This window comes from Chaetura pelagica, unplaced genomic scaffold (genome assembly GCF_000747805.2).
Source record: "Chaetura pelagica isolate M959 unplaced genomic scaffold, ChaPel_1.0 scaffold192, whole genome shotgun sequence".
In the NCBI taxonomy this organism is placed as follows: Eukaryota; Metazoa; Chordata; class Aves; order Apodiformes; family Apodidae; genus Chaetura; species Chaetura pelagica.
In genome coordinates this window covers 1435668-1449005 of record NW_009952570.1, presented here as the reverse complement: position 1 = coordinate 1449005, position 13338 = coordinate 1435668, and the positions used below count along the sequence as shown (strand labels likewise).

At 49.2% G+C, this 13338-nt stretch overlaps 1 protein-coding gene across 1 annotated transcript in view; it reads right to left on the bottom strand.

Moving 5' to 3' along the window:
- The window catches only part of INPP5D (inositol polyphosphate-5-phosphatase, 145kDa), a 67114-nt gene extending 56107 nt beyond the window's left edge, over window positions 1–11007 (bottom strand). Inside the window, exons 1-2 of the mRNA XM_009993539.1 lie at window positions 10874–11007; window positions 6370–6433 (exon numbers count right to left, since the gene is read on the bottom strand). Of these exons, the coding sequence (XP_009991841.1) occupies window positions 6370–6433; window positions 10874–11007 (198 nt within the window). The remainder of the gene's footprint in view (window positions 1–6369; window positions 6434–10873) is intronic.
- Window positions 11008–13338: the final 2331 nt, after the last annotated feature.

Here is a 13338-nt window from a genome sequence, read left to right as displayed (position 1 = left end):
CCTGCTGAAACTTTATTACATACAGTATTTATGGGCTCTCCTACCTTCTGGGGGTCAGTGCTGTGAGGGCAGGGTAACCTCCAGCCCAGTGTCACCTGAGGGAGTGAGCCACAGCTCTCCTGCTGCCCTGCCCTGCCTGCTGCCCTGCGTGCTGCCTGCTGCCCTGCCCTGCCCTGCCCTGCCCTGCCCTGCCCTGCGTGCTGTCTGCTGCCCTGCCCTGCCCTGCCCTGCCCTGCCTGCCTGTGCCTGCAACTGCCTGCCACGGTGCAAAACGTTACCAGAAAAAAAGAAGGAAAAAAAAAAAAGGCCAGCTGATCAGCAAAACCTACAAGTAAATAGGGTCAGCCCCTCCCTTTGCAACAAGTATCAAGTATAAGTATAAATACAAGTAATTTCAAAAAAAGCCCTGGCAGCAACAGTGAATTTCAGCAAGAACCTCAACAGTGCTTGTGTTGACAGGGACCATGATCTGGCACTGGAGCTGCAGAATTAATGTCTGCCATCTTCACCCACCCTGCTGCTTTCTGCTGGGGAGCTGGGCAGCCAGGACAGCCCAGGAAGGTGAAACGGAAAGAAACTGACAGCCAGTGACTTTCAAAATACTCATGTTTTCCACACTGTAGTGCAGCCTCTTACGCAGTGTGAGAAGGCGGCAGCTTCTTGCAGCTCCTCCTCACAATGCAGCACCCAAACCCTGCAGCTGGGCAAGCAGGTTTGCTCAAAGAAAATGAAAAAAAAAAAGTTTAATAATAACAATTCAGGGGTCTGCAGCATGTGCTGTGCAAGGCATGGTCTTCATACAACCTCCTTCTACCCCATTAATTGAAAAAAAAAGGGGTGACAAGTTTGAAATTGCTTATCTGGACTTTTTCAAAAGGATGATACAGTTTTTCCATCTGAAATAACATTGGCAACACTGTGATGAAGAGTAAAAAGTTCAAAATCAAACCAAAACATTTGATCTGAATGCTCTTTTTTTAATTTCTATTTTTTCAGTTTGCTTGAAAATGTAAAGTGATTCCTGAAGCCAAGCTCAGCCTCTGCCCTGTCCTGCGGGGCAGCCTGGAAGCACAGACACCCTGGTGGGTAACTGTAGCCTTGGTCTTTGGCAGCCCACAGCATTTCAAGGCCAGTTGAGGCCAGAGCTCTGGCACTGGTGTGAGTGGAAGAGCAGACTGAAGGGTACTTGAAGGGTAAAACCACAGCAACAACAGGCTGGCAAGAAGGAGAGGGTAGGAGCACCGTTAGCAGAAGGAAGCAGCAGTGATCAGTGAGGCCGAGCCCTGGGCTGGTGGACAAACATGGTGAAGTTCTGGGTCACAGAATGGGAAGGTGACAGGACTGAGCTAAAGCAGCACAGGCAAGGACTGGAAGGCTGCACCCTCCCCAGCCTCAGGCCAGGCTGTGCCCAGCACAGGGGGATGCAGCACGTGGCTAGCAAACCTGTCTGTGGCACTGAACCACCCAAGCCTGCTCTGCAGATGCCCCAGTTTCCTGAGGAGACTCCACCTTTCTCAAAAAGCTAAAGCTGCTCCTGTAAGTGCTAGGCTGGCTCTCTCTCTCTGTGGCTTTCACCAAGGGCCTGTGGTGGCAGCCCTGTCTGTGCAAAGCTGCCCTCTGTCCATCAGGGTATCTCCCCAGCCTCTGCATGGAGTGGCCGAGGGAAGTGCCTGATCCCATGAACGGCCCATGAAGCGCTCTCTCACAGGCTACTGGCATCAACTGAGATGCAAGCTTGCTGCCACTGAGAAATGTCTGCCCGCACTGCAGCTAGATTGCCAAACAGCCATCAGATAAACGAGCTGTGAGCTCCTGGCTGAGATGAACCAGAGCTCTATGGGGGGGAAGGGTCAGCAATGGCACCACAGGACCCCATACCAGCCAAAACCAGTGTCCTCTGCCTTCTCTCCACCTATTAGGAGCACCCTCACACATAAGGCAGCTTGTCCTTTGGACAATTGCTTTTTAAATTGGCAGCATGTGAAGGCAAGAGAGGATGAAGCATCAGGCAGAGGCAGTAGCACAGGTTTTCAACAGCAGCTTTAGACCTCAGCGCCTTCTTGCTGTGAGCAGGAGTCATCGGGAAACCCAACTGCAGCCTGCCAAGTCTGGCAGCCTGAGGGCTCCTCTTCAGGCAGCAGAGAGGAACATGACCTACCATGGACAATTTAGCCCACCCAGCTCAGAAACATGGTTCTTCCCCACTGACTATGGAGATAACAGCTCAGCTTTGAGAACATGACAGCTTGGAGTGCACATCTCAGCTGAGGAGGGATGAGCACTTGATGCACCGTCACACATTCTCTGATCTGGTAAGGCTAGCAAGGGACAGCTATTGCAAATTATTTTTGATCACCCAATCCTCAGGCTGGGACTGAGTTTCCATTTGTGAAGTGGGTACAAGAGTACTTCCCCTCGTTAAAGAGACACTACAATTTCCCAAGGAATCCAGACTGTGCAGTGATGAGGGTAATACTGACAATTCAGTTGCATAAATGAGATGCTTTAAGTGATAGAATGGGAAAGAGCTGTCTTCTGTGAATCTGTATGGCAAGAACTGACCATAGATACCTGGCTTAGAAAGAACAGAGTGTCTTTGGTTTGCTTCTAGTGTTTAGTGATTGCCAAGGGCTCCTCTGCTGCTCCACCCCTCTTTGCACAGACATCGTTACGCTCAGCTTGTCCCCAAACCTTCACCAACTCTGCATTAATTCTGCCTCCCCATTTGAGCAAGGGAAAATCATGTTTGTTTTTATGGAGAAGAAAGAGAAGCACCCCAGCTGTGACCTGCAGCAAGCTAACCCAGGGGAAGCTGATTTCCAGCCTTGTACCCCTGCTCCTGGATCTCTGTTACTGTTTTTTGCCGTTTCTTCCTGCCTCAGCTTCTCAATGTTTTACTAGAGTGAGAGTCTGCAGGCTAAGAGACATATCTTGATGACTGATTGTTCTCAGCCTGCGGACAAAATCTCTACTCACTGTTACAAAGCCTGTGTTTCAAGGGGGTTTTCTTACTCCTCCCCCCCATTCCTGAAATAAGTTTTCATCAGCAGGATGCAAGTTTGATTCATCCAAGCCACAGATTTATTTTTTTCGGCCTATGTTTTTAAGTCTCAAGTCATGGAAGGAGAAAAATTCAGTAGTCCCAGAAAAGAAAGAAAAAATAATTTATATTTGTGTTTAAAGAAAAAAGCCCATGGCTGTAACCCCTAGTGTGTTCTGGGAGCATACCAGTTTGATTCCAGATGGGGCAGGCAGGAGGAGTTCCTGGCCATGCTACCTGCTCTACAGCTGCTGCAGATGCAGAAGCCAAATTGCAGATCACAGAGCATGCCTTGAAATGCTGGAGGGACATATGCAAATTTTTTTTTGCTTCAGTCTGAATGCAAAAGTGTGCACCCTGAATGCAAAAATATGCACTTCTCTCTTTTTTTTTGCTACCTGTGCTTCAACAGTTGATTTAACCATGCAGAAAAATGACACTGAGTATCACTCCCTGGTGCTGGACTAGGCTCTACTTCCAAAATAGAAAAATTAAATCTGCTTGCACAGACTCAAAAAAAAAAAAAAAAAAAAAAAAAAAAAAAAAAAAAAAAAGTGAAGCAATTTTAAAGTTGAACTTCCACAGAGTGACAGAGGGAGAGCTGTCATGTCAGAAATGCTGTGCCTGTAGCTGTGATATTGCACATCTCCTGAACCTGATGTCATCATGCAAATGCCTGACAGACAACAGCCCGAGCTGGGCAGGAAGACAAGTTTGCTAGCTTCAGGAAGGGGCACTGTGCAGGCATGAAAGGTCACACTGCACCACCAGGGCCCAAATTTGTCACTAATACAGACTAATCTCAGGATTTAGTACCAAAGCTTTCCTATGTCTTTTTTTAATTTTCTTTCTTTCAATCCAGAAATTCTAATTCTTCTAAGAGTCTACTGATGGCTGCTTTAACACCTGATATAATTCCATAGGGTTAGCAGACTCTTTCTCTTTTGCTGTTCTTTTTTAAAACAGTCAAAACTCCTTCCTGTTCAACCCTTTTACACCCTTGCCCAGGCCAACTATTCCTTTAAAAAATCTGATATTTTCATACACATGAAATAGTTTTTGTTTTTTTTCCAGAAGTCAACAGACAACCAACCAGAAAAGTCTGGCCAGGAACTACAGCCAACACTGTGGAAATGTTTTGCTGAGCCTCAGTTAACAACTCTATGTCTCTCCTCAGAAGCATCCAGTCCTTCTGCCTCTCCCCCTGAGCTAGAATCAAGCAGCAAAACCAGGAGGTGTGTGGCTTCAAACCATGAGTTAACAACACACTTTATTTAGCCTACTCCTGACATGCAACCTACAGCTCCTGGCAACCCAGCACCCAAAGGTTTTCCACCACAGCCCCTCTGCATCCCACTATATATAAACAGGAGAAATCCCTCACACTCACAGCACAAGCCCTAGGAGAATCTTATAAACTGGTTTGGGTTTGTAAGATGTTTGGCTAGATCATATTTCACAGAATCAGAGAATTGTCACAACTGGAAAATACCTCTAAGATCACCTAGTCCAACCATCCCCCAAGGGGGGAAACAACACAACCCACACAGGCAACACAACCCACTCACCCAAACAACAATAACAACAATACCCTTGCCCAGGCTGCACAGACCCATCCTTGGCACATTAGGGCAAAGCGTGGGGTGTGGAGCTGCTTCTGCAGGTAACCCTGACCTTCCTTTCTTCTTCTGGTGGGAAATCAACATATGATCATTTCTGTTCTTGTTTCTAAAAGGCAAAGCAGCTGCCAAACTGGTACCCCAAGCCTCTGCAAGTCAGAATTCACAGGCTCCCTTCCTCACCACAGTGCACCTGCAAGCAGCAAGGACATCATTAGCAGGGCCTGGCTCTGCCACAGAGCTGTTGTGGGACTTCCACTGTTGTACCTGTGGCTTGGGTGTCCCCAACACACCCTGCCTGGGATGTTTCCCTGGTGAGCTATCTGGCATGGCAGGATCCTGATCTCAGCAGCTGCTCTGGGTTCTGCAAATAAAGCTAAACACCATGTCACCTTCTGGACTTACATCATGACACCAATATGCCAAAACACATCACTGAGGACAATAAGGCTGAGATCCATCAGCTGATGGGGGAAAATGGAGTATTACCACAAGTAGCCTGCAGCACATGCTGTGGAGCAGGTGTCCCCCTGCTACTAAACAGGAAACAGAAGTGCTGTGGCAAGCAAGGCAGAGATATCCCAGCAGCTCCGGGGATGGCAGCTGGAGCTGGTGAGACCATCTGGAACCCTGTGCTGGTGGCTGGCCCTGGGCACATAGCCCTGTGGCCTTAGTGGCCATACAGCTGTGTTTGTGCAGAGTGGGGCTTCTGAGAGCAGCCTGAGCCACCCAAAAGGGGATCTCAGGGGAGCCAGGCTGTGTGTGCACCCAGGACACACAATCCACAATTCTTATCAACAGCCCACAGCTGAAAGAAACCTGCCAGCACCCAACTGTCCTCACTAACCTGATCACTCTGGTTTCAGATATGCTGCCTTTTTGGGGCAGATCTCAAAGAAAAACTGATGCCCCTGAAGCTCGTGAGGAAATACAGAAGCAACGTGGCTCACGTGAGCTGTGTGAGCTGCTCGAGGAGCTGGTAGAAATTTCTGTTCATAGTGTGGAAAGTGAATTGCCATCTGATCTAGGAAGGAACAAATGCAGACCCACCAGATAGAACCTCAGAACCTCAGCCTGAGGCAAGGGGGTAGCACAGGCATTCCTATTTCCTTTTTTTTAGGGAATGTCCATGCAGTGTGGGCTGTGCTGAGAGGATGGACAGGTGACAGCCCCCACTGCCTGCCCACTTCTTGGGGCCATAAGAGCCCAGGCTTCCCTCCCCACCCCAAGCTTCATTATCTGTATCAAGAAAACAAAGGCTGAGAGGTGATACAGGAAAGGGAAGCAGCCTGTTCAGGGTCCTAAAGCAGAATAGGAATAAATGGGAGGTCTGAAGCTCCTGCCCTCAATCCAGGTATTTTCTGGATGCTGAGACCACAACTCAATTCACCTTCTCCAGGTGTAGATAAATTGTGACTGAAAAGATCCCTGAGTGGGAAAGATACTCCTCAGGCTGAGGTTCTTAGCTACATAAAACACAGCAGTACCACTGAGTTGGGGCACACATGTTGAAGAGCTTGCCAAGGGCCAGGACAGCAGCCCAGAGACTGAAATCTCTGTAGCAGTGGACTGGAGACTAGTGCTGGGCTGGCCAAGGGCATTAGCTAAACTCCATATATCCTTTTTCTCTTGGTGTTAGGACTACTTCGAAAAAAGCAGTGAGCAGCCTTAGGTGCTTTGTGAGATGTGATGGTACCCAGCAGGGCTTACCTGGACAATTAGCTTATTTTCTTTATCAGGCAGAATTCGGTAGGTGTAAACGCAATTCCGGAACCTGGAACAGATCAGAGGAGTTATGGTTAGACCATCTCCAGAAGAGAATCACACTGTGGCACCCCTCCCCATGAGAAAAGGTATTGGAAGATCCCAAGACACACAGATGGCTTCATGCACAAGGGTTTTAAACATTTATCTTTCTTTCTTTCCCTAGAGTCTGTGAACTAACATAAACCTGAAGTGCTCCTGGTCACTGAGACATGTTTGCAGATGTCACTGCAGAAAGTGATATCAGCATCAGCCTCAGAGTGAGTTACTCAACTCTTCTTCTGGCTGGAAAGAAATAAAACACCAAATGGCTTTAGCTGTCAGTAGTGTGGGTGTCTCAGGAAGGAATGAAAAAGCAGAAATCTGAAAGACACAGGGCGAAAATCAGCAAGGAGTGAGTAAACCAAAGGGTGGTGAGTATGTGCATCGACTTGTAGTGGAAAAAACAAATACTAGATTTCAGGTAGATCATAGGAAGACAGCAGGTTGGTAGCCACACACACAAATCCTGAACAATAGCCTCATGGAAACCCCACCTCACCATCCTGGTGCAGATGCACACTATACACATGCATCTGTAGATCAGCCATAAGGAACATTGTGTCCCAGCTAAATTAAATTTGATTCTTATTTAAGGGGAGTGGAGGAGTCCTCTGCCCAGGGGACCACATCAGAACACACGAGCTCAAGGGCATGACCTCCCTCAGCAACTGCTGAGCTTTCTGGAGCTGGCCCAAGAAGGCTTGACTAAAAACATTATTTTTTGTTATCTTTCTCCCAAGAGAATAACAGATTGATCAGATCTTTTAAGTCACCTGCAAAGCACCTGCTTAAAACACACAATATTATGGCTTTAAGCTTGCAAATGATGCTGGTTTCAACCCCTTCCTCTCAAAGGAGAAAATGGAATCCCCTCTCAGAGCTTCCTTGGCTGCAACAGGAACACTGTGGGATTGTCATGACATGTACATGACATGTACACTGAGGTCAAGCCCCAGCCATGGGACATCAGGCAGATCATTAAAACATCCTCATCTCTTTTAGGATTATGTTGTGAGTCTATGCATCCTGTGCCTTTCAGAAGCACCCCATGGAGGAGAGAGGGACATTGCTAGGAATTGAGGCAGCCTTATCCAGGACACACAAAGAGCAATTGGAAATGAAAAGAAACTGCTCATAAATCACAGCTGAGTTTTTCCAGGTGTTTGGAGGATTTTGCCATGGATCCATATGAACGTGTATCTTTTGGTGGCATGAATACAAAGGACACAGAAGAATTAGAACTGTTCCCAGAGCTCAGTACCACTCTACCAAGCAACGTAAGACACAGACTCCTACTCATTCAGACACCTGGGGACCTGGTACAGAGCTGGGAGTCACAGACATGCTCCCCAACTGCTCTGGATTGTCACAATGCTGCTCATTTCACCAATCAACGCCAGATGAGGACATGCCCCAGGGAAGGGTTTGCTTTTATCTGTCAATGCAGTTCTCTTACACCATTTCCTCCTGCTGATATGCAAACAGGGCTAAGCAGAACTGCTCATGCAGTTGATCACAGAAAATTTGTGTGTGTGTAGATTATGAAACTGATAAACCAACCAGCTCAATGGCTCTTGCATCACAAGAGGACCTCCTTGTTACCTTCATAGAAGGTGCCCCATCTCACAGACCTTACCAGGCTGCTGTCATACCTAATACTAGCAAAGAGGTTTAAGTTAGGAACAGGTAAGATTGGTGGAAGACTGGGGAAAGAAAGGCTGTTGGGCAAGACAGACAGGGAGGAGCACTTCCTAAGCAGGAATCCTCTTTAACAGTCCTCTAATTTGGTGCATGTGGATGGAGAAGACTGGGATTTGTACCCCACTTCTACCCTTAGGCTTTCTTTCCTCAGCATCCTGACTGTCAAATTATGTGGTCCCAATTACTATCACATTCCAAGTCCTCCCTAAAAATCAGGTGTAAGTTCAGCTTTGCCAAACCATTGTTCAGGCTGGCTCTGTGGGGGATAAATACAATATCAATCTCAGCTTAAATGTGTCTCCAAGTATTTTGTCATTCCCCTGTCCTCTCAACCAACCAGAGAAGGAATGGGGACAAGGCCCCTTTCCTGCTGTACATGATTTTATGCATAAGTGATGATGTGCACATGGAAAGCACCTGGAAGTCCTAGACAGGACTGCCATGGTAAGCAGGGCGCTGAGAGCCCCGTGAGAGCAGTGCCCCGTGAGCAGCACCGTCTGAGAGGGGTCCCAAAGCCACAGCTGGCCTCTGAGGGTCTTCTCTAGAAGTGCTAAACCTGCAGCCATTTGCACACCAAGAGAAGATCCCCTGAAGGATGAACCCCTGGAGGAGCCTGCTCAGGGTCCTGGTGCAGGCAGCTGTGAACCTTGATTTCAGGATCCAGGCATTCCCCTCCATGTAAGTTCAAGAGTCTGTTTCATGCCAACAAAGTGGCAGATCAAATGATCCAGGCAGAGAGAGAGGAGGAGGAGGAAAAAGGCTTTGCTTCTTGCCTTTTATGGGGCAGCAGAGGACAGCAGAGCTGGGAGGGACCTTCTCCAGCCTCTGGGGCTGCTCAGCTCTCTGCTAAGGTGACACTGGTGCTCTGAAGTTTCAGACAAGGAGGGGAGGGACTCTTGCAAGGCCCTGCAAACACACTTCCCCTGCTTGTCTATATTTATATAAACTCTGTTTTACTAAGGCAGCTCTTCAGGAAAACCACTATTTCGTTCTATGATATAATAATAATTAAAAATAAGTGCTTTTGCAGGATTTTGACTGATCTGCCCAATAAATACTAGAGCTTTGTAGAATATGACACTTCTTTTTCAGAGCAAATTTCATGTTTCTGTGGGTTTTTTTGTTCTCGTTATCTATACACAGCTGACATTTTCTCACTTTCAACATGGTTCTCCCTTTGTGAAAAACTTTTGCAGCCAGGCTTTCAGCTGCCCTCTCTCCTTCATTCTTTGTGTCCAGCCTCTTGTTTTTTTAAACAGAAGTGACTGAAGAGCTCAGAATTCAAACACTTTCCCGCCCATGACACAGCTGAAACTGATACATCTCTGAGGAAGCTTCTGGCTTCAGCAAAGCTGCCCTTTTGTCAAGATGACAGTCTGAGGGGAAAACTTGTTCACCACTTTTAACCCTTTCTCTTCACAAACCAACTGCAAAGCAGCACAAGCCGAAAGCTTGTTAGGCTCTTTGGCAGCAGCCTGGGTGACACTTCTGGGGCCGCAATGACCACCAGCCCCTCATGCTGCAGATCCAGCAGCTCCTGGCTGGCCAGGCTGGGCACTCCCCAGAGCTTTAATGGAGCCATTCGTGTTAGCTACCTCAGAAGGGGTTTAAGAACCTTTGGCTCCCGGTTCAGAAAATCCTGGTCATTATATTGTTTCTATTTCCCGCTGCCCCGTCTCTCAAGTCACAAAAGACTTTCAAAGTTGGCTGCGTAAACAGTGACAATGGAAAAACTTATTCAAATGCAGGTTAGCCGACATTTTTGCAGCACCTTCCCTTTCTATAATCCCCACCATCGCTGGTAAAAATATTTTGTGTATCTAGTGGTTCAAGGCAAATCAAAGGGGTGATACTAAAACATCAACAGCAGCAACAGCCTGGTTTAGTAAAACATTCCCTAACCTGCAGTTTGGGCCCTCAGCTTGTGCGACACGATTGTGCCTGGGTTCTCCTGCTGGTCCTGGCCATCCACCTGCAGCCACCCTTCTTGCTCTGCTCTCCAGAAAGACAAAACTCTTCCCCTGTGATTACCAACACCGAAAGGTAGGCAGAGAGGCCCCTGCCCTGGGTGCACACCCGTGCTCCCTGCCAGCCCCAGTGCTGCCCAGCCCCAGCTCCCCCTCCAGAAGCTGGTCTGAAACAGTCACACTGGACGCACCACCAGCAGCATCACCTTCACCACTTTAAGAAATACACTTTCAGGAAGAAAGCAAACCGGGAATTTAATGTGGGGTAAGGATGGAATAAATTTCCTTAATCTGCTGCATAATGGCAGCAGCAGCAATGCTCTGGCAGGCAGAGCAGGGTCCTGCAGAGGACTGTGATCTCTCCCAAGCAGAGAGCTGCTGTCCGCCCTGCCAGCAATGCACAGCCAGGTGACTTCACCTTCAAATCAGCCTCCTCCTGGCTCCAGAAAGACCACTGCCCTCAGACACCCAGCTCAGAATGGGGGTCAGGGCCACCAGCACTCCTTGCCTCTGCCTGTTTCCCACATGAAATATTCACCCGCTGAGCCACCACAGGAAGGATCAGCACTGCCCCAAGCGTAGCACAGTCAGCTCCAGGAACTATCTCAAGCCTTTTGCCAAGTGGGACACAGCACCATGCAAGCGGGTGGGTCAAACACAGGCTGAGCCAGAGGGTGATGGGTGCCCAGGAGGGTACCAGGCTCCATCCCGCCGCTGTGAGGGGTGGGAGCTGTACTCACAGCACGCAGAGCGCGTACGCCGAAGCGATGGACTCGCTGGCCCGAACAAGGAAGCTGCCATCCTTGCCTACTTTGGAGAGCAGGTCTTCAGCTCTGGAGCGAGTGATATTGCCGTGGTACCAGCACTGATCCATGGCTGGGGGAAGCCTAGATGCCCGCGGAGGAGCTGCCAGCGCTGCCTGTGTGTCCCTGTAACGCTCAGGCAGCCTCAGCTCTCCAGCTTCCTGTTTCAGTAGCACCGAGAGGGAAAGGAAACTGGGCTGCAGACAACTTCCTCAACCAGGCAGCTCAGGGAGCCAGCGTGACATGGCCCTGCAGCCCTGCTCTCCCTCACCATGCTGCAGCTGAAGTGACCAGCCAGCCATGGCCCCTGCCTCTCCTTCCCTTCATGTCCCAACACTCCAGATTAGTAAGTCCCTGGGACCCCTCCTGCTGCCCCACCTGCAGTTCCCAGGCCTTGGTGTCGTGCCATCCCATTTGCAATCCCTTGCCAGACCCTCTGAATTTTCATATTTTCCATGTCTGTTCTACCCCCTGTAGGTCTCCATGGTGAATAATTAAATCCCAGACTGAGAAGAAACACTGCATTAGGATACTTAGCACCAACTGCCCCATTCCTGCCTTCTCTGGTCCTCACATTTAGCTACGTGTGAGGAGGAGACCTGAAATCAATTACCCCTGCGTGTTCCCATGCACAGAAACAGCCATAGAGGCTGATTTGCTCTGGAGATTTGTGACCCAAGCTCCCTGTCAGCTACTCTGAGATGGATCCAGAGATCTTTCCCACTCTAAACCCTCAAAGGTGGGATGGAGAAAAGCCATTTCTGGCAACCTGCATCAGAGAGGGGAGAACTGGAGTTTTCACTTCCCTTTTCTTAGCCCATACATCTGCCTTGGTCTGTGTTCTATGCCACTCTCAGCACTGCATCCCAGGCAGAGCAATGAGGGGCATGTTTGCAGCAAGGACATGGCTACTGAGGCACTGCCTGCGTGGCAAACCCAGCTGACTGTCCTGCACCTCCAACCACACTGCCTTTGAGGGCAGAACTTCTGGAGCCATCACTGCAGGCAGCAGCTGAGCTGAGGCTCTGCCTGGGACCCCCAGTTCAGAGCAAGAGTCCCCAGAAAGGCACAGACACTGTGCAGCCCTCACCTCCAGAGCCAGCAGTGCTGGACCCACAGCATCTGGATCAGGCAGGGAGCACTGCCTGGGCACAGCAGGGCAGGAGGGAGCTGCCAGCTCCCAGCCAGGAGACACCTGAATCTGTGGGTGTGGAGGGTGAACCAAGTACATCTCTGCTGCCCTTCCTGGTGTTTTCAGTTGTCCAGACAGCTCCTCTGCAATGACCAATTTAAACTCTGCCCTCGAGATTAAACTGTGGGCTCCGGCAACTCAAGTTGGTGCAGCCAGCACTGGACCCTGAGAAGGGGCCAGACTGCCCTGTGCAGTGCAGGGTTGCAATGTGCAGGGCTTCCTGTCCATGCTGAGCAAGCACTGTCTGCAGGCCAAAATTATCTCAGCTGGATCTGCCCTGAGCTTCACACAGATCCACATGGGCCTTTAGATGCTGAACTCCCACAGATTCAGGTGCCTAAATGGAGCCAGACACCAAGTGCCATGAAGTGGCTCTGCACGGGCAGTAGCTGCAAGCTGCTGTAAACTATAGGGTGGTTACAAAGCCTGTTGTTCCCACCACAGCTCCTTTGACAGTTGTGCCTGGCTCTAGTGTGCTGCTCACCTCACCTGTACCAGCTCCTTGGGATTTCTGATCCTTACCCTGGAGCACAGATGCAGGGGGCAGAGTAGATCTGAATGTCAAATCACTGCTCGACCTCACAGTGCTCTCCATGCCACGGACCCATATGTTGAGGCAGAGTGGACAGAGTTCTTGCACAACATGAGTTTTGCTGAAATGCAGATGTGTTTGGAGAGCTTCTCCTGATCTACTGAAAGTTAACACAAGGTAACACAGAACATACAAGACCTGGTTAGACATCTGAGACTGATTAGCTGGATACTTAACACTAACTCCCATGCATTCTGCCACCAACTCTGGTTTTTAGCAAGCTGCTTCTGTTTCCTTCCAACATGTGAATCCCCTGCCCAACCACACACAATTCCTTGACTTGGAAAACCAAACATAAGGATGGGATCCAAATACATGTGATGATTCTGGCAATGAGATGCACTGGCTGGTTTCTGTGCCTACTTCTTGGTCCCAAAAGAACAGACAGTGCAGCTCCAGCTGCTCCAAAGGTGAGTCCCTGTCCCCTAACAAGCAGCTCCATGGCCCCTCATGGCTCAGTCAAACACTGCCTGAAGAGGAAATGGTGCCTGTTCTACTTCTCATGACCCTGGCATGTGAACTCTGCTGTGCTGGAGCAAGCCCAGTCCCTGCATGTGGGGGTGGTCAGCACATGTGTGTGCATATCCTAAACTACCTGGTTCCCAAAGGACAGCAGGA